At 43.6% G+C, this 21,442-nt stretch overlaps 1 protein-coding gene across 1 annotated transcript in view; it reads left to right on the forward strand.

Moving 5' to 3' along the window:
- CSMD1 (CUB and Sushi multiple domains 1) overlaps positions 1 to 21,442 on the forward strand; it is a 5,088,256-nt gene that overhangs the window by 3,614,510 nt on the left and 1,452,304 nt on the right. The window contains exon 35 of the mRNA XM_069235813.1: positions 8,152 to 8,276. Within this exon, the coding sequence (XP_069091914.1) occupies positions 8,152 to 8,276 (125 nt within the window). The remainder of the gene's footprint in view (positions 1 to 8,151; positions 8,277 to 21,442) is intronic.

The following is a 21,442-nucleotide window of genomic DNA, read 5'->3' on the forward strand; positions in this document are numbered from 1 at the left end:
TCTGCAGCTGAAGAAATGACACACCAGCGGCTCTGCGGTTGAAAATCAACACTCACTGGAAATGCGACCAAAGAGTCGACGCACGTAATTGGAGAAATGACGCGCAGCATCGCTGACGGAGGCTGGGAGATAGCAACCCGCGCTGTGTGGTTTTCAGGTCATCGTGGGGCTGGATTTCTGACGCAAACACCGCTGGGTGTGTAAAAAACGACGCAAGGCCTGCCAGGACCCGAGAGTGCTGACCGGATCGATGCAACTCGGAGAGAAGAAACGATGCGCCCAACCCGACGAAAGGAGAAACAATGCAAGTTCTCGCTCGTGAGTGAAATCGATCCATCGCAAGCCGTTTTTGGCGCACAATCGCCCGTGCGGGGTTATTTTTGAGGCACCCAAGATACATTTTCACGCTAACAGTGTTAGTGTGTGTTTGAAACTACTTAAAGACTCTTTTTGATTTTTAATTAATAACTTAACTTGTATATCATGGATCTTTGTCATTTTGGTCTTGTTTTGTTTAGATAAATATTTCCTATTTTTCTAAACCTGTGTTGTGTCATTTTGTAGTGTTTTCATTAAGTTACTGTGTGTTTTGGTACAAATAATTTACACCTAGCACTCTGAAGTTAGGCCTACTGCTCTGCCAGGCTATCAATGGGTAAGCTGGGGTTAGCTAAGGGTGATTCTCTTTTACCCTGAGTAGAATGAGGGTCCTTGGTTGAAAAGGGGGTAACCTGACTGTCAACCAAGGACCCCATTTCTAACAGTATTCCCTTATTATCGCACATGCATGAGATCTGTTAGAAATGGGGTCTTTGGTTGGCAGTCAGGTTACCCCCTGTCCAAGCAAGGACCCTCACTTTAGTCAGGGTAAGTCACACACAATCCAAATTATTCTGTGCCCACCCTCTGGTAGCTTGGCACTGAGCAGTCAGGCTTAACTTAGAAGGCAATGTGTAAAGTATTTGTACAATAAATAATACAATAACACAATATAGCACCACAAAAATACACCAACCAGTGAAAAATATATGATATTTATTTGGGTATTTGCAGGTCAAAACGATAAAAGATGCAATATGAAATTGTAGAGATATCACTGAAAAATGATATAAAGTGTCTTCAGTCTTTAAAAAGAAGCAAACACAGTCTCTTTCAAGCACAAAGTACCTGATTTGGAGTGGAAAATCTCTGCAAAGGGACGCAGAGGAGCAGATGCGTGGAAAAATAGTGTGTGCGTCGGTTTCGCCCCTTCACACACGGACTTGCGTCGTTATTTTTCAGCGGGGAAGACTCGTGTCGTTTTCCGGCACGGGGACAGGTCTCTCTGTGGGCCGCGGGATTCCAAGATGTCCCGGGGTCTGTGCGTGGAATCCTGGGCTTGTTGTCTGGCTGCGCGTCATTCCGATGGGCTGTGCGTGGAATTTTCTCCCTCACGGCAGGTGTTGCATCAGTTTCCTCTCTGGAAGTCGGGAGGCGTTGTCCAGGCGGGCCGTGCGTCAAAGTTCCGGTCGCACCGCAGGCATCGCGTCGATCTTTTCCTTGCGGGGTCGAGCGGCGTCTTTCCAGATCAGCGTGCGTGAATTTTTCACCGCGGAGCAAGCTGTGAGTCAAATTTTTCGGCGCACAAGGAGTCCAGTTGAAAGATGGAAGTCTTTTTGGTCTTGAGACTTCAGGGAACAGGAGGGAAGCTCTATCCAAGCCCTTGGAGAGCACGTCTGCAGCAAGGCAAGCGTTCAGCAAGGCAGCAGGCCAACAGCAAGGCAGCAGTCCTTTGTAGAAAGCAGTCAGGTGAGTCCTTTGAGCAGCCAGGCAGTTCTTCTTAGCAGGATGCAAGTTCTGGTTCAGGTTTCTTCTCCAGCAAGTGTCTGAGGTGGTAGGGCAGAGGCCCTGTTTTATACCCAAATGTGCCTTTGAAGTGGAGGGGACTTCAAAGAGTGGCTTAGAAGTGTACCAGGTCCCCTTTCAGTTCAATCCTGTCTGCCAGGGTCCCAGTAGGGAGTGTGGCAGTTCTTTGTGTCAGAGCAGGCCCTCCACCCTTCCAACCCAGGAAGACCCTTTCAAAATGCAGATGTATGCAAGTGAGGCTGAGTACCTTGTGTTTGGGGTGTGTCTGAATGAATGCACAAGGAGCTGTCAACTAAACCCAGCCAGACGTGGATTGTAAGGCACAGAAAGATTTAAGTGCAAAGAAATCCTCACTTTCTAAAAGTGACATTTCTAGAATAGTAATATTAAATCCGACTTCACCAGTCAGCAGGATTTTGTATTACCATTCTGGCCATACTAAATATGACCTTCCTGCTCCTTTCAGATCAGCAGCTGCCACTTCAACAATGTATGAAGGCAGCCCCAATGTTAGCCTATGAAGGGAGCAGGCCTCACAGTAGTGTAAAAACGAATTTAGGAGTTTTACACTAACAGGACATGTAAACTACACAGGTACATGTCCTTCCTTTTACCAACACAGCACCCTGCTCTAGGGGTTACCTAAGGCACACATTAGGGGTGACATATGTAGAGAAATGGGAGGTTTAGGCTTGGCAAGTACCTTTAAATGCCAAGTCGAAGTGGCAGTGAAACTGCACACACAGGCCTTGCAATGGCAGGCCTGAGACAAGGTAAAGGGGCTACTTGAGTGGGTGGCACAACAAGTGCTGCAGGCCCACTAGTGGCATTTAATCTACATGCCCTAGACACATACAGTGCACATTACTAGGGACTTATAAGTAAATTAAATAGTCCAATTGGGTATGATCCAAAGTTACCATGTTTAAACGGAGAGAGCATATGCACTTTAGCACTGGTTAGCAGTGGTAAAGTGGGCAGAGTCTAAAAGCCAGCACAAATGAGGTCAGAAAAAGAGAAGAAGGAAGGCAAAAAGTCTGGGGATAACCCTGCAGAAGGGCCATTTCCAACAAGATCTATTTATAAACATCTCTTTATCTTCTAGTGATAAGATTTTTTTTACATCTAGCCATTAATAGCTTTTTTAAAAGACTCCAGATGCAAGGGCATTTCCAATAATGGGCAAACCACCAAATGATCAATTCCTTGTTCTAAATACTGCCAAGACGGGCCTTTGTACTTATTTGTAGGTCTTACCAGAGATCTTGACATAGTTGACTTGATTCCTTTGACTTGGTTCTTTTCCAAATTTTAATTTATGCCCCTTTCCTTGCAACTGTATGATTTACTAGGCCGAACTCTAATCTTATTTGAGACAGTGAGGCATTACATTGTAGATGAAAAAGCAACCTGTTTTATTTTGAAAGAACTGTATTCAAATTTAGAGAACCCCCGCCCCCCAGTGCCTCACATTCATGGGTAATACTTGGTAGTAATTTAGCAGATAGCACGTTTCGTAGTGCTAGATGACTTGAAACCTTCTACTGACCTCTGTAATGTACAAAATGTAAGTAGAAGTGTTTTTCCCTTTCTTTGCATGTCCTCTTTGTATTGATGGAAGAAGCCCCTTTCATCAAAAAGGACTCTCGGGTATCAATAACTTTTAACCTGTTCCAATTGTTGGTCTTGTAGGTACATTTTGAACTTTTTCTGTACTCTGTTATTAGCATGATCTTACTTTTCTTTTTGTTTATTTGTCATACCATTAGCCATGCAATAATGAGATACTTTATTGATAAGGCGTTGTAAACGAACTTTGGTTTGGCTTAAAAGAATGACATAATCTGCATAAAGGAGGTTCCATATATGCTAATTACCCAGCTTTGGTGGATGAGCATTTTCTTCATCCAGCGCGTCTGTCAAATCGGCCAGAAATTGGTAAAACAAATAGAGTGCTTGGATGCATCCTTGCTTCAAACCCTGTGATGATTCAATTTTCCTAGAAAGGAAAGATCCATCCCCTATTTTCACGCTTACCCAAATATCCGAATACAACATCTGAATTGCTTTTAAAAGGCAAGAAGGGATACCCAAGCATACCAATTTTTGCTGGAGAATATGTTGTACGCAGTCGAACACCGATTTAAAGTCCAAAAAATGCACGTAAATTGATTATTTATTTAAAGCGAGGTGAACAATGCTGAACCTGCTGAGCCCTGGTACCACCAAATCTCTAACCGCCAGCCACCAGAAACAGCTACGGGAACAGTGGTCACAATCCTGGGAGGTGATAGGTGGGTGAGGTCTGCTGTAAGATGGCTGCCCCATTTACTCTGAGTCTTTGCCTTAGTAGTCCAAATAATGAAGCGTATTTTGATGTATGATTCCTAAAATGTAAAGCTAAAAACTACAGTCTTGGTAGCTTACCAGTGTTTCATGGGCCAGAAAATCTCAAGATACTTCTCCTCTACATTGTTCACTGCTCTGACTCCTATCCACATAGCATTGTTTTACATGCATACTAAAACTGCCTAACGAGGAGGACTGCATCCCAACATGCGAACTCAGGCCTTCATGGGCTATTTATATAGAATCCGTTCAATAAAGCTATCTTAAGGTCCATAAGCTCACCTTTTGTATCAATAATATAGAGAATGCACTTCTCAAAAGAAATTCCTGGTATATTAACCAAATAATGTAGTAGGAAAATAAGGAGCCATCATGTTCGAACTGAGTCTAAACTTTAAACAGAGAACTGTAATTAAATAAAAATAAAGAACCACGGGCCTTAATCAAAGGACTTATAAACAGCAAGTACATTCTTTGAAAGTCTATACATATTAGAGTGGTACTTATTGAAAAAAACAGCAGGAGAGAAAGAACCCTGGAAACATAGAAGCAGCACAATCCCTGGATGCCCGTCTTTAAGTGCTGAGTGGTACATCTCTAACCTGCAGTGTTTTCTATTTGATTTGTTATCCAGTTAGTATGGATCGAACCAACATATAATTATTGATGAGGCTCTTATCAGACTGGGAATGAACCAGGCTTGCTGCCAGGTTTAGTTCTGACTCAATTAAATAAATGTGTGACCCAAAGACCTCAAAGTGTGTGACAGCAAAAAGTTGAAGTTGTTGCAGACCCTAAGATTCAAGTTACTTTCCATTGTAACCAACGCAATGTCGACAGTGGAAGGAGTTCAAGCCAACACTCAATATGGAAATCTAGATAAAAAATGGCCAAATTGAATCTCTTAAACGTTCAGTAGGACAGCACAACTACACAGATAATGCTTGATGGAGGAGCTAGTCTGAGGCCACATCTTTAATACAAGTAAATGGTGGGTATTTTTAACTATCCATGGCCCGAAGCTGATAGAAAGGCTCAAAGAGTGTACTTGCAGGTTTACCATATTTCAATTATCCTGTAAATCCTACGTGCTAATTCCAAAAATCCCGAACAATTTGTGCATGCCTTTCTTGTTTAGCAGTGTTCTAGACTAATAGATAATATAAGCAGATTACGTAAATACAGAGCAAAATGAGGTTTGACCACCAACTATATATTTTTAGGTCCTGAATAGAACTGTACACCTTCAACACCTCCTCCCTCCAAATGGAAAGTCAGCAACAATGGCCCAACTCTCGGCCCTGATCGGCACTGCGAGCATTTTCACACTGTTGTGGGATGAGCGTTCATCATTTTCTTTTTACTTTTTTTTTTTTTAATTTCAGCGGTGTTCACTTAGAAAATGTGGTGGCATCTAAAAACACAAAAATTAAAAAATCCTTTTGTTTTTGCAACTTCACACATCGTATCATTGAATGCTGAGTTCCTTCAATCATTGTTTACACTGTACCATACTTCAACAACTGTTTTTCAATGTATTACAGTTTCACGCTGAAAGAAGTACTCTCTCATTCAAGTATAGCAAGATTAACATCCATGTAACCGATCTGGATGGATATTTCCAGGACTAAATTACTATGTCTGCAGAAAGCTGTTACTTTTGCTTACTTGATAATTGTGTGCATGCTCAGAGCATTTTCAGGGGATTTGTAATGGAATATTTCAAACTGAAAATCTAAAGAATTACAGATGTCCTAACCCTAAAATGTGTAAAAGGACTTTTCCTAAATTCGGGTGGTTTACTCGTACTTCAACTAGCGTGCATACGTTGTTAAGGGAGAGTTTAGTGAAAAGGCCAAACATATGTACCATACACTCGTGCCAAGGAGTGAGTTAAAACTATATAGTAAGTCAGATTTTGCATGGGATCGTAAATATATCCGAACATCGTTACGGTATGCATAAATATTAACAATTGGCTTGGCCATTGCTAGATATACTTTTTTGAATTTAGAATAGATCTCAATACAATGATCCAATCCCTGTGCTCCAGTAGCACAGTAGATGGTCCATGTTAGGAATGTGTTCTCCTGGCAATCAAGCAATGTGTCTGGGCAAGGAGTGGTGTTCAGAGTGCAACATATACTTTAAAAATATGGAATCTACATTTATTTTAAAGAAAGGTAAGATCATATGGGTACAGACATAGCCAAGCAGTAACTAATACCACCCATTTTCCCATGTTTTTAGCTAGAAGTCCTCTGCTAAGCTTGTATTAATATTGCATCCATCAAAGCTATTAGAATAGTTACATTACAAAACAGCACAGGCCAGGTAAAAGACATCAGATCACATTTTTGTGAACGATTTAGATTTCCTCTTACTTAAATACACCATTGAATTAACATTTATGGTGATTTCCAAAGTTAGTAAGCCGTTCCCCTCCTCACTATACAGATCGGAATTAAACCATTAATATTTTTTGTGACATATGTCCCTACCAGTAATTGGCATTGAACATTTCCATTCACATGAATATTATTAAATAATACGTCTATTTAAACAGATATCCTCGTTGTCTGTAAAGCTATGCAAATTCCTAAGTACTCAGTTAATTTATCAGGAGTCATTCATAGTTATTTGAAAACTGAATTTTGTTAATCGAATATTAGGGAGAACCCTAATTTGTTTTCAAAGTTACAGTGCTATTAAACACGGTTATAAGATCATTGAGGACCTCAATTACAGATTGAGAAACAAAATGTTGTCGTGCTCATTAGCAGAAATGGCATATCTGCCATTTAGACCTTGAAGTGCTAAAACGTAACAACGAAAATTGCACCAGTGAAGTTTGCAATAATGTCTGACACAGCGTTAGCAAGGTTATGGAAACATATGATACATCTCCACTTGACTCGTGAAGCTTTTTACTGTATTCGCTTTAATACCGCATCCCAAAAGACACTCCCTATGTTTGAGAAAATCGTTCACCCTCCTTCATGATGTCTCATGCTCAGAAGTTCCAGTGGTGGTCAATATATTACACTCGCAAAATTGATGAGCTTTGTACTAGCTGACCTGGGGTCTGATTACACCAATGTCACTTTACCGAGAAATTAATTGATCCTGGCTTGATACACCCCCATTTCACAAATAAATTAATGAAATGATTAATTAATGTAATGATTTGAAGATAGCATAGGCAATACTTTATGATGTCTAGTGTTATTCTAGTCACTAGTTGCCACTACATCATATTCTGGGTGTTGGATTCCTGTCTAATTCGAACAGCACACACCCTCATGTACTATGCCTTTGTTGCGTTCAAAATGTACTCAAATCAGCAGACTGCTGCATCTTTAGTTTACTCAAAGCTATGTATTGTATCTGAAGTGTTAAATAAGCATCAACTAGAATCATTCCATACAAGAAATAATTTGGTGGCCTGAATGTATGGTATAGTAAATGTGAACTGAAGCCGAGGTCCAAAGGAATAGCATCTTTTGCCCCATCAGCATTGAGTATCTACTGCCCTATACCCCACAGCTTGAGTAATAGTTTTAATGACAGAAATAACGTCATGACCACTTACAATCCCCTACATGCTATGACCTCTTACATATCCGGTGATTTCTATGACGTCCTATTGTTTCTGATATGAATCAACTGACGTGAATTTACTGCAAAATCTTAGTGTGAATGTTGCTTTGCTATTGTATTTTGGCCGGCAAGTGTTCCAACCAGTTTTTGAAAACCCTTTATAAATGGGCATTGCCCAATTTCTGGAAACTCCTACTTGAGGACATGGACTTTCAGTAGAAAAAGAAAACTGTAACACAAAACCAGCAATATTTCTGTTTGAAGTTTCCTACAAATCAGTCCATAAACGTTTAAAGTTTGTGAATTCTTTAAATGTCTCACAAATTTGTTTTGATTCTAAATGCATTTACTTTTCAGTTCCCTGCAGTGGAAACTTAACAGAACGTCGAGGTACAATTTTATCTCCAGGTTACCCTGAACCTTATGGAAACAGTTTGAACTGTGTTTGGAAAATTATAGTAACAGAGGGCTCCGGTATTCAGGCAAGTCGTCATCCTTCTATCCACTGTCATTGGTTTCCTTTTCATTCATCAAAATTTAAAGAATTAATTGACTTTCATGATTGTGCATATCTGTCTACCTATCTCTATCTATCTATCTATCTATCTATCTATCTATCTATCTATCTATCTATCTATCTATCTATCTATCTATCTTATTTTTTTATTTAGAAATGAAGCAGTGAAAACTATACAAAAAAAACATTTCTATCAAGTTGTATCAAATTGTATCCAAGAAATAGACATATATGAATAAAAAACATCTCATATTCAACACAGCAATAGCTCATACATCTCAATGGTCTTGCCCCTATCAAACGTGCATAATAAAGACGTCCACACATCCCGCCCTCCTTAACCCAGAAATGCCTGTGATTTTTACTTAAATCAATCTTGCCAAATTTTACTAAACCTTATCATAGAACCCACCCCCTTTGCGTGTAGAATAGCAGTGAAAACTATACAAAAAACATTATTTCTATCAAGTTGTATCAAATTGTATCCAAGAAATAGACATATATGAATAAATAAACATCTCATATTCAACACAGCAATACCTCATACATCTCAATGGCCTTGCCCCTAACAAACGTGCATAATAAAGACGTCCACACATCCCGCCCTCCTTCACCCAGAAATGCCTGTGATATTTACTTAGACCAATCTTGCCAAATTTTACTAAACCTTATCTTAGAACCCACCCTCTTTGCATGTAGAATTTCTCTATATTGCACTCTTATTCATTTTCGTTTCCCAGTCTGTAAATGATGGAATTTTAGTCAATACCCATTTGCTTAAATTTAATGATCTGGCTACTAAGGCTGCAATAAATACGAGCTGTTATTGTCCAGTGGTCAGATCTAAAGCTGGCCTTGCCCAGATGAATAACGCGATCTGAGAGTCGGATGGAAAAGTCAATTTCAATTTACACTCTAGTTCCTGGAAAAACATCTTGCCAGAACTTCTTCAATAGCGGGCAGACAAAAAACATATGCAGCCAACTTCAGTATCCTGATTACACCTAAAGCAAATCGGCGACACTGCAGGGTACATCTTGTGAAGTGTTTTGTTGGAATGTGGTATAACATCCATTTGCTATATAAGGCTATTTTTCTCAGATTAGGCACTCTGACTGCCTTACAGTTAATTTGGTTATAGAACTGCCATTACTTTGCATTAATATTGTAACCTGTGGTACTTGCGATCATCTGAAGATCACTCGGAATTAAAGTTGTGTTCTTTGCAGAAATCAGTTATCTGTACCAATTCCTGATACCCTAGACTAAAATACAACTGGTAGAGTTTCTCTTCTTTTGGTTTATTGCCCTCCCTGTAGCCTAAACAAAACTTCCTAATTCGGACACAGCTAAAAAAGAAAGAAGCATTTATATCAGTGCTCTAGCCCATCAGATGCTGCCAAGAAAATAAAAACTGCCCATTTGAAAAAATCTCACAGCCGATGAAAGCCTAAGCCTGACCAGCTCCTACACAGGGTTAGGCTTACTTGTATTCCTAGCAAGATACACTCTATTAACTTCATCTGAAGATGAAACCCGGGAATCTCATAGCTCACACAAATCTTCTGGAATCGGTCAACAATTATGTGAGGTATTTTATACCGTGATTTTTTTAGGCAGCCTGGGAAACAAGCCACTCTCCTACTCTTGTAGTGTGAGATTTAAATTGAAATTTGCATCATAAAGGGATAAGCGGGTAGATCAAATCAGCGAATCCAGACGCAACACCTGATAGTAAGTTTTGAGATCAGGTAGCACCATCCCACCTCCCTCAGAGCACAACTGCTGAGCTTATAGTTTGAGTCTCGGTTAATTACCGTGCCAGACAAATTATCTAATGTCCCTGTTTGCTAACTCAAAGAAGTCATGCAGAATATGATCAGAATATTAATGAATAGAAAAAGAAGTAGACGAAGAATAGACATTTTAATTAGTGCTGCCCACCACGATAGGGAAAGCTCTTTCCATTGAGAAAATAGTTCACTCGCCTTCTTCAGAGTAGTCTTGAGATTAAGAGTATAAAGTTCTTCGATTTTGGAAAAAACACAAACTCCCAAGTATCGTATGGATTCTAATGGTGACTAGTGAGCTTGTATAGTAATGGGTAGTATCTCAGGAGTGCAATTAAACAATATCGCCATAATGGCAGCTAACTAAAGTGCCATACTGTTCGCAAACAGTTTTAACTTTGCGGATCCATCGACTGGGGCCTGAATAGATTTATATTGTTGAATTGCTAAGGACTGCTGGCTTACCGTTAATGACTATTGAGGCTTTCTCATGCAGATACAGATGTTCTATTACTTGAACAAATTGTTCTGGGAAAGCAAACTTTGCTAATATCGTGAAGAGAACATTACATAGTACACTGTCAAATGTTTTTCCCGCATCGAAGAAAATAATAGCAGCACCAATATATCTATCTGTGAGGAAACTATTCTGATCTGAATAAATAACTGATCCTGCCATGGGTGAAAGACGATCAGACTAATGCCCTCATTTTGACAATGGCAGTACAAAATGCCTACTGCCGTAGCAACGGCCACCGAAAGATGGTCGCCGCGGCTACCAGCCGTCTGCCGTATTATGACCACAGCAGGATTTCTGCCAGAAGGGTGGTGGAAATCCGACTGTTGCCATGCCGGCGGATGGTGGTAAGGAGGTGCTGCTGCCACCAGCAGTGCCAATCCAGTAGACTGCCGCAAGCCGTATTATGACCCATAATACAGCCTGGCGGTGTTCTGCTGGTGGGCGCTGCTGGTGGCAGCAGCACCCTGTACTGTCTCCTGCTGGAGGACCCAATGAACACAGGTAAGTCAGTTCTCTGACAGGGGTTGGGGTGGGGGGTGTTGTGTGTGTGTGTATGTTTGTGTGTGCGTGCATGCAGATGTGTGTTGTAGGTTGGATGCGAGTGTGCATGTATGGAGGTGTGAGTGCGTGTATGTTGTGTTTTGTGACTGCGTGTCTGCGTGTACGTTAGCAAGTGTGTGCAGGTGTGTGTGAGTGGATGTATGCATACGTGAATGTTTGTGGGAATGAGTGTGTATATGTGTGTGTTTGTGAAGGAGACATGAATGTAGGGGGGTGGAAGAGGGCTTTGGAGAGGCAAGGTTTGTGGGGGGTAACTGGAGAGTGAGGGGGCGACCCCTATCAGTGACAGGGGAGGGATATCTGTCACTGATAGTGCCTACCGCCATGGTTTTCGTGGCAGGAAGGAAGCCACAAAAACTATGGTGGTAGGCGGGGTCATAATCCCGCAGGCGGTACAGTGACTGCCGCCGGGCTGGAGCTGGATATCTCCAGCCCGGCAGCTGTTACCGCCGTGGCGGTTGGAGTGGTACATTGTGTCAGAGTCACCAGATCCTCGGGGTCTGTGCATGTTCCCAACACTCCACCACTGAACAGCTCCAAGACTCTGATAGATAAATCACAGAGACTGAGAAGGTACAAGAGGGGAAGAGTGGATTAGGAAGGAAACAGCTGGGAAGGAGACCTGTAGTAAGAAAAAGGTTAGAACACACAATAAGAAAATTATATCTCATAAAATCAATACTAGACTATGATTCTAAGCCTAGTCACTCTGAAAACATGAACAATCTAAGAGTTAAGTTTAAAATGACTAAGTTTCAAGATGGCCGGATACCTGTAGGGGAATCAAGATTAATTATGATTAATTAAATGAAAACTTTCTTATTTAAGTACTTTCCTTTACATGAGAATCAGAAAAACATTCTGACTACATTTTAAACCAGTTACCTAATCCTGTTTTGAGAATGTATACTAGGACCATACAACATTGCATTTAGAAACTCTGGTCTTCTGTGTACTCTTAAAATGTTTCAACACAAATTGCACATATTGCAGATATATATATATATATATATATATATATAGTAAACACCATAAAAGGATTGTGCACCATGAATAACACAATATGGATTCAGGAAACAAATCACATAACTTGTCAACTCGAATATTATATAATAAATATCTTAGAATAGTGGCATACAATAAACAACATGAATTCAACTTGAGGAGAGAATCGTGCGTCTTGCCGATTCGAGTGTCACCATGTAAAATACCAAGAAATGGTAGCACGCAATGAATATCAAAGTCAAATCATCATTAATCGAATCGCGCATCTTGCCGATTCGTAAAACACGATGTAAATGTCAAGAAATAACAGCTCACAATAAATAACAAGATCAAAGTACAATGAAACGAATTGCACTTCTTTTACCGATTCTTAAGCCACCATGTAAATGTCAAGAAATGGTAACGCGCAATAAACAACAAAGTTAAATCCTCATGAAACGAGTTGCGCGTCTTGCCAATTCGTAAAACATCATGTAAATGTCAAGAAATAGTAGCGCGCAATGGACAACAATGTTTAAACACCATAAAACGAATCGCACGTCTTGCCGATTCTTAAGCCACCATGCCAATGTCAAGAAATGGTAGCACCCAATGAATAACAAAGTCAGACCTTTATGAAACAAATTGCGCGTCTTGCCTATTTGTAAACTACCATATAAATGTCAAGAAATGGTAGCGCGCAAGTAATCTGTTACTCATTTAAGAATTAAACCAAGAATATGAAAATTATAAATAACGGTGTCGGGATAGTCCAACCACCGTCTTACCGCCTGGAACAATGATCACCAATGAAGGATGAAGGGCAGAAGACTGGAAGATCCAAATAGGCCGCCGGGACAGGAGCTCAGGACGAAGCTGCTGCTCTGCACCGGGACCTCTGAATAGTGAGCACTGGGAGTTGGGCTGGCTCTCTTTTATAGAGTCTTGGCCCAGCCCAGAACCACGCCCAGGCATGTTGCAGGGAAAGTCTCCGGAAGGCCCTGGAAAGGGACCACACCCTAACACACTCTGAAAACCTGCAGCAATACATTGCAAAGGAACAGTATTTGTAAGCATATTAAAAATAAGTTTCCAGGATTGAACTCTGCAATGCATAAGGTTAAACCACAACATATCAGCACAATGCATAAATTACGTTGTTTTGAGAGTGCTGGGTTTTTGCATTTTTGTCGCCAATAGAGCGCGTACTGCTCTGGTGTTGACACATTGGCGGGTTGGCTTCAGCGAACCCGCCAATGTCATAATATGGCGGGAAGTGCCGCCAGCCTGTTGGCAGTACTTCCCGCTATATTACCACCGACCGCCAGGGTTTTAATAAGGGCCTAAATGTTCATGAACATTTTATAATCTACATTTAGTAGGCTGATGTGGTGCTATGACTGAACATCCTGAGGAGGCCTCCCCTTCTTCAAGAAACTAACCACCACCACTTGAGTGAAGGTATCTTAGACCTTTTCTCCCTGTAAAATACTAATAAATAAAGTGACTAAGTATGAATTTAGTTGGGGAGTGAACAGTTTGTATTTTTCTGCCAGAATCCCATCCGGTCCACAGGCTTTTGCATTGGGCATAGAATCTACTGCTACGTTAACCTCTGCGAGGGAGATGGGTCTAATCACCAAGCTCAGCTGTGATTGATGGAATATTAATAGCTGCTAGCAAATTTACAATCGCTTAGAAAGGTAGTTTTAGCACATCAGAATATAGAGCAGTATAATGGCATAAAATATCTCTGCTATCTCCTCTCGGACTGATGTAGCTGTCAAAGTACCTGAATCATAAATATGTGTAATCTTGTTTGTATTGGCCTTGCGCTTAACTGGCCAGGCCAAAAATATACCAGTATGCTCATTTTTTCGTAACTTTGCTACACATTGTGTTGTGATTTACCATCTTTAATAAGAAAATAATCCTTAAGATATTGTTGAGCACAGGTCAATGTGATCTTTCCCTCTTGTGAGGGCACTGCAAAATATGCAGTCATTGCCTTATCAAGCGTAAGTTGTAACTGCTGATAAACGGCCTTCTCTGACCACTTTAGCTGCATTTTGAAAGCTATTACTTCACCAATGAAACAGCCATTAAGGGCCCCCATACTGCAAATTCTGGGGCCGCATTAATATTACACTCTCAAACATTTTTGTAACACTACATGCATCTGTGAGACACGTGCCTCATTAACTAAAAGAGACTTATCAAACGTCCATCTTGATAGTGCCTAATATTGACCTGTAAACTTGAGGATAAGAATAATTTGCAGCATGATCTGAAAAAGGGTTTGCCGTTATAGCTGTCTGTGTTCTTGGCAAAGCATGGGACATAAGAAAAAAGTTGATGCATGATGATGAAAAAAAAGGCTTGGAGTGGCAAGTGTGAGCTCTCTCTGTGGATCACATCACAGTCAATCAGGGTAAAAGCGCTCATGAAAGTCTGGAGGGCTTTCGTAGATCTTGGTTTTGTCTGGCCTTTTTTTTTTTTACATGCGAACAATTCCCCACTGCGTCGCATAATATATTGAAGTCACCACCCATCACTAACAGATGCTCCGTGCCCTTAGCATAGTTATGAATATCAACCAGCGATTCAGGGGAATCTTCTATGGGACCATAAATACTGACCAAATGAATGACTTGATAATAGAGTTTCATTTGGACCCACACCCATCTAGCATATGGGTCTTTGTAGACCTTCATTATTTCTACAGTAATATCTTTGTTAATTAATATTGCAACGCCACAGAATGCGGAAATGGCTGATGCTAAGAAAATGTGCTGAATGTGCCCAGGGAATTTAATTGGGGCTGCTGATAAGTTGAATGTGTCTCCTGTACAAAAATGATGCTAGCCTTCATAGATTTAAACCACTCTAGCATTGCTCTCCTCTTCTGGCAATGTTTATGCCCATTCACATTACAAGATACAATAGTAAGTGATCTGAAGCTCATCACAGGGATATTTCCTTATCAACCCTTGCCAAGCCATGCTGAACATTGAGATGGGCTACTTTGAGGGGGTCATTTAGAGTTTATCGAACGGAAAACTCTGTCTGCCAAACTCCTGATAGGGTGACCGCCGCCTACACGGTGACCTCTCTGCGGGAGTTAAGGATTTCCTGATAGGTCGCGTGGCGGAAAGCTAAGTTTCTGTCCACTGGCCTAGCAGGAAACAGGCTACAACATTGACTCAGGCTCCTAATTGAGCCAGCAACAATGCTGTAGCCAGCAGGGTTCACCAGCACCCTCGCAATGTTCACAGTCTGCAAAGCAATGTTCACTGTCTGCAAAGTAGACAGTGAACATTGCGATGGTGCTGGGAAGGGGGGCCCCTGCATTGCCCATTCCAAGTGCATGGGCAGTGCAGGGGCCCCCCATGGACCATTGCACCTGTTCTCCACTAGCCTTTTCATGATGGGGTCACCGCCACCACCTTGTTGCCCAACCCGTGTTCCTTACCACCCTCCCCCCTAACTTGAAGCAACGAGGCCCAAAGAACCCACCCCTCTTAGGGCTCTCAAGAAAGAACCACCCAAATATTACCCCTTAGCTGAATGCCTTGATATAGAACCAAGAGCCCACATCCAGGGATCTGTCACGTGTTGCTGAATACAAAACAACTTGCGTCTTATTCGGCGGCCCCCAGTGACTAGCCAGTTACATCAGTGTTCAAGGTCAGCAAATAATCATGCAGTGGCTGCCATATACCTTTTGGCTATGATGTGGGTAATTGCAGTGCAGCATAGAGTTTGCTAGTAGTGTCATAGTAGATCATGGTTTTAGCCATTCAGCTTCAGTGGGACAGTGTTTACTACCCTAGCGTAGTGCCAATCTCCCTTTACAAGTAATAGCACAAATGCATTGAAACTGCGCACACCTGTTGGGACAGCTTTGACATAGCCTAGAAGGGCCATTAAAGGGTTCGGTTTAAGGGTGATTTCACTCATGGTGGATTTCAAGGAGAGTATTTTGGTCCAGTACACCTGTATCTGAGGACATGTCCAAGTCAGGTGTATAAAATCAGCATCCTCTGCCCAGCATTTTGGGCAATGATATGGGGTCAGTTCTAGCCAGGCCATGATGTGTGGTGTATACACGATGGAGACATTTATAGTGCAAAAGCCCTCTCAGCAGCCTTCGATGCACTCTTCCAGCACACTCTCATCAAAGGGCTTTACAACATAGGCATCTATGGAGCTGCCCACAGATGGATCACCTCTTTCTCATAAGAAAAAGACAAAAAGTATGCCTTCCCTCCTACCCCCCTCAACTCTGATCCCAAGGCAATCATCTGTGGAGTACCTCAAGGATCCTTTCTCAGCCCCACTCTCTTCAACATCTATTTGACACATCTGGCCAGCATCTCCAAAACCCACTTCACACCATATTCTTTGCTGACAGCACACAGATTGTCCCTTCCCTCTCCGAAGACACTACCAGCACCAAGACTAACTTCCACAACTGCATGACAGATGTCGCCAACTGGATGAAGGACAACTGCCTGAAGCTCAAGATGGACAGGACAGAGGTACTGATTTTTAGAAACACAACCTCCCCATGGGTGCATACTGGTGCTCACTGGACTATGGCAGCGCTCTCTACACAGATCGCAGCTGAACTCTGGTGACTACAGACCATGCAGAACTCCACTTCACTGGCTCCCTGTACAGAGAAGGGGCCCGTTCAAACTCCTGACCCATGCATACAAAGCCCTATACAACTGCAGACTCACTTACGTGAACCACCACCAGAAATTCCACCAGTCTACCACTCCACATCCCTTTCTCTAACCCCCAACCTCCCCAGCAAACATAGCAGATGCAGATGTCACTCCCTCTCCTACCTAGGAGCAAAAACATGGAGCGAGCTACTGTTTTTTCTATAGAGCCCCCATAGCTTCCAGTGTTCTGAAATTCCCTGAAGACCTGGCTATTCAGCTATCAACTGGACTCAGACAGTGCCTGAATACCCTCATGTGTGACAGGTTGCACTCTACAATCTACTGATTGACTGATTGAATGTTTCCATGATTAGGGGAGATAAGCTTTCTTTGGATGCAAAAATAATGTCAGGTTCCATCAGGCAATGAGTGCCCCAGATCATGCTCACATGCCTCCCGGATACTTGTCACACTCCGGTGTTAGGGTGATGCATGGCTGGTACATGCTGGAGAACAGTCACTTCCCCTCTGCAGTAGTGATGACTGAAGTTAGTGGGGGAAAGTCTTCTGGTTACAGTGGGTACGAGGGTATCCCAGCACATAGCATGTGGCCAAGACATGTGCTAATGTTGTGCAGCGCACCTATGTGTTTTGAAATGCTCATACCACAAGTATATACCTTAAAGGCCTCCCCTACGGTGGTTTGTGTGTAAACTGAGTTGGTGTTAAGTCATGAAATAGTCTATAACTGAGTCACGCAGTCCTGAGTGGAAAACCTCATTATGAAGAGTGATGTTGGGGCAATGCCACAGGCTGCACCAGGCTCAAATGGCCCTTGCAGTACCATTCTAACTAGGAGTATGCTCTGACAGCATGCACAGAAGATGACTCATGTTAACCAGTCACGGGATGCATTTGTGGAGAGGAACCAATGGTCAAACTGCTTCCACACACCATAAATGGCGGAATAGAATGTATATTCCAAGGTCATGGCATTACACAACTGCCATATGTCTGCTAGTGTATAGATTTCGATAACATACCAGAAGACACACAGGCCCTCATTCTGACCTTGGCGGGCGGCGGAGGCCGCCCGCCAAAGTCCCGCCGTCAGGTTACCGTTCCGCGGTCGAAAGACCGCGGCGGTAATTCTGACTTTCCCGCTGGGCTGGCGGGCGGTCTCCTTCAGACCGCCAGCCAGCCCAGCGGGAAAGAGGCTTCCACGATGAAGCCGGCTCGGAATCGAGCCGGCGGAGTGGAAGCTGTGCGACGGGTGCAGTTGCACCCGTCGCGTATTTCACTGTCTGCGCAGCAGACAGTGAAATACATTTAGGGGCCCTCTTACGGGGGCCCCTGCAATGCCCATGCCAGTGGCATGGGCACTGCAGGGGCCCCCAGGGGCCCCGCGACCCCCCCTACCGCCATCCGGATCTCGGCGGTCCGACCGCCGGGATCTGGATGGCGGTAGGGGGGGTCAGAATCCCCGCGGCGGTGCAGCAAGCTGCGCCGCCGCGGAGGATTCAATGGGGCCGCGGTACACTGGCGGGACCCCGCCAGTGGTGCCGGTCCGACCGCGGCTTTACCGCCGCGGTCGGAATCCCCATTGAAGCACCGCCGGCTTGTCGGCGGTGCTCCCGCGGTCCTCCGCCCTGGCGGTCAAAGACCGCCAGGGTCAGAATGAGGGCCACAGTGTCTTTGGTTTCTTCCCAACACTTGAGCATGTGGAGCCCACTAGTGGATCACACACCAAGTTCAAACCCCTCCCCAAACAAAGTCCACCTCATCCTGGCCCGTGAGTGCCAAGAGTCTGTGGTAAAACTAAGAGGTGTCTATGTCAGGGGCATTAACAGTGATCAGGAGTATGCATTTGTCCAACAGAATGCCTGAAATAATAACATATTTCCTGGCAGCATCTATAACACTGGCCTTATGTTCAAAGGTAACACTCCTGTATATCAGCATGCACAGCCCAGGGGAATATGCCCTATAGTAAGAGAAATAGCGGTTGCCCCCCATGTCAAAGCAAATGTGCACGTATACTGGAGTAAGAGATGTGTCTCCTGTAGAAACATCACTTAAATGCCATGTCGTGCGAGATAGGAGAGCACTTGCTTGCCTTTGCAGGGGTTAAGTCCATTAATGTTACATGTCACACATGCCAGCTTCCGCCACTTGTGCTCTATTAGCCTGAGTTAGTGTCATCTAAGAGTGCATATGATTCGACCTACATATGTGAGGTTCATTAAATCAAATAGGAGCCTGGCAGCAGATAAGAAAACAAACAATAATCAAACTTACATACAACATCCCACCCCCACCCATACCAGATATTAGAGCATCCAGCGAATCCCAAAATAACAAAAAAATACCCAAACTATTAGTGATGTGGCATATACCTTGGAGGTGGACAACTCCATGGCAATTGAGGCTCATATAAAAAGTGATACCTACGTGTGAAACATAAAAATGGGTTTTGGTTTAGTAGCTATTCCAAAACGTATCAGAGAACTGTCTGAAGAATCTTTGGCAATACACTGAAAGGCCTTCATTGATCATGTATGCTAGTCCTGGCACATAGCAGTCACAGGCAGTCTGAGTTCCACCAGGAGGGGAACGATCAGCACCCCAAGCCACCGCAGAACGAGAACGATTTGGTGTGTTGTGGCGAGAAGGATCTTTCCCGATGCTGTGTTGTTTGCAAAAGTCCATATCCACCGCAGGGGTAGAGAGGGATCTGAATCTTTCGATTGACCTTCACTCTCAGATGAGCTCGGTACAGCATTCAATATTTTAGTCCTAGCTTGTGGAGGAATATTTTTGACATCCAAGAACATACGCCTCCCTCTTGCACTGCTAAGGTGAAGTCAGAGAACGGGGATAATGGGGGAGCCCAGGAGTTGCCCCGCTCCTGGGGCAAGTGCAGTGCCGTGGCATGTCCATGTAGTTGAGTAGACATAAAAAGGTACTCAACAAATGAATCTGGTGGGCCCATATCCATGGACTCTGCCACTTCTATGACCCTACATTTTTGTGGCAGGACCGCATCTTAATTTTCTTGAGGCATTTCCTAGCCAATGTGGAACCCTTTCTGGCTCTGAAATGCACCCCTCTGCTCCATCTAGCCTGATATTTTGATGGTCCAGCCATTTGGCCATGCAATCCAGCCTTTTGGTAAAGGTGTCACAGCGGACATCTATAGATGAATTCCAGCACAAAGTTTGCCCATTTTGGTAATGGTGTTGTTCGCAGTCCCAGACACAGTGTCTCCCACAGGGCCCTCCTCAGTGTCAGAAAGGGAGTGTTGATGCTGCGTAGGCTTTTCGCTATTAAGGTGCTTGGAATCTCCTCTTTCCATTCTGAATCCAGGTGGGGGAGTCAAGGGGTCAGAATTTGTCAGCAAGAATTGCACTCTCATGGGTAGTGTTGTGTAGTGAGTCCCCATTCTCAGCCTCCGTTGGCATCACCAGAAACACAGTGGGGCCAAAGTTGCGGCAGGTGGTGCAGGAAATTAGCATGTATAGCAGAAAAGGCCACATGGGTCTCTCGGAGCAGATGTTCCCACATAGCCAGCACTATAGGTGGTGAGGGGCTCTCCAATTATGTGATGAGGCTGAATCCAATGTATGGAATCCAATTATTCACATCCATTCCCAGCTTCACAACCTCTGACAGCTGGCATCATCGCAGGTAGAATACATCCCAGTGGGAGGCAGCACCCATCACATAGCAGTCAGACCTATGTAGCCCCGCTCTGCCATCCCAGACTTTGTTGGAAAGTGGGCAGCAACTGGAGGCAGGCCCCCAGTCATCCCCTTGGAACGGAAGAAGTAGGCTGCACCAGCAGCAGCACAGCACAGCAGGTAACCAGAGCAGTATTATGGCATGGCCAGATTCTGCCTGGCCTCCATCCAATGTCACCTTGGACTCGCTCGTAGGCAGCAGACTGGCAGCGGAGGCCCTCTGATGTTCACCATGGTCACGTCTGTCCTATAGTCTGAAGTTGATTGTCCCCTCCTCAGCTGCACCGCGGGCCGCCCAGCATTCAGGTCCACTCCTGTGGCGGTACTGCCAGTTGAGTAGTCTAGGGAGGCTCAACAGTCTCAACCTCAGGTTCACCCCCACCCCCGTCATCACTGGACTTCCGAGGACCATGCTTGGCTGCTGTAACCAGATGGTTCAGCCTCAGCCAGTCACTGTCAGGGCTGCTGCACCCCAGTCCAGGGGCTCATTCAGGACTGCAGCAATTTAGGATGGCTACCTTTACATCTCCAATGGATCCTGATGGAAAAAAAGGCTCAGAAACCCAACATTAATTACCCACTGGTGCTGGAGCTTCACAGACATTTTGGTCACTGGTGTGTCCCTTTATAGTTTAGTGATAAATGAGACCTGGAGAAGAGAGGTCTTATGGTCTGAGGTTACACCTAAATCCTTTTGGTCCAGTCCTAAAGGAGGAAGAAACAGGGCCAGATTCAGTTTGGTGTGGTTGAGTCGGAGGGGACTGCTTGTTACCCCAGACACACTTTTGCGCTTCCGCAAGCCTCCTCCAGGATCAGAAAGGTTATGCCAAGTTCGGCTTCACAAAAAGTGTTGCATTGTGGGA

This window comes from Pleurodeles waltl, chromosome 5 (genome assembly GCF_031143425.1).
Source record: "Pleurodeles waltl isolate 20211129_DDA chromosome 5, aPleWal1.hap1.20221129, whole genome shotgun sequence".
In the NCBI taxonomy this organism is placed as follows: domain Eukaryota; kingdom Metazoa; phylum Chordata; class Amphibia; order Caudata; family Salamandridae; genus Pleurodeles; species Pleurodeles waltl.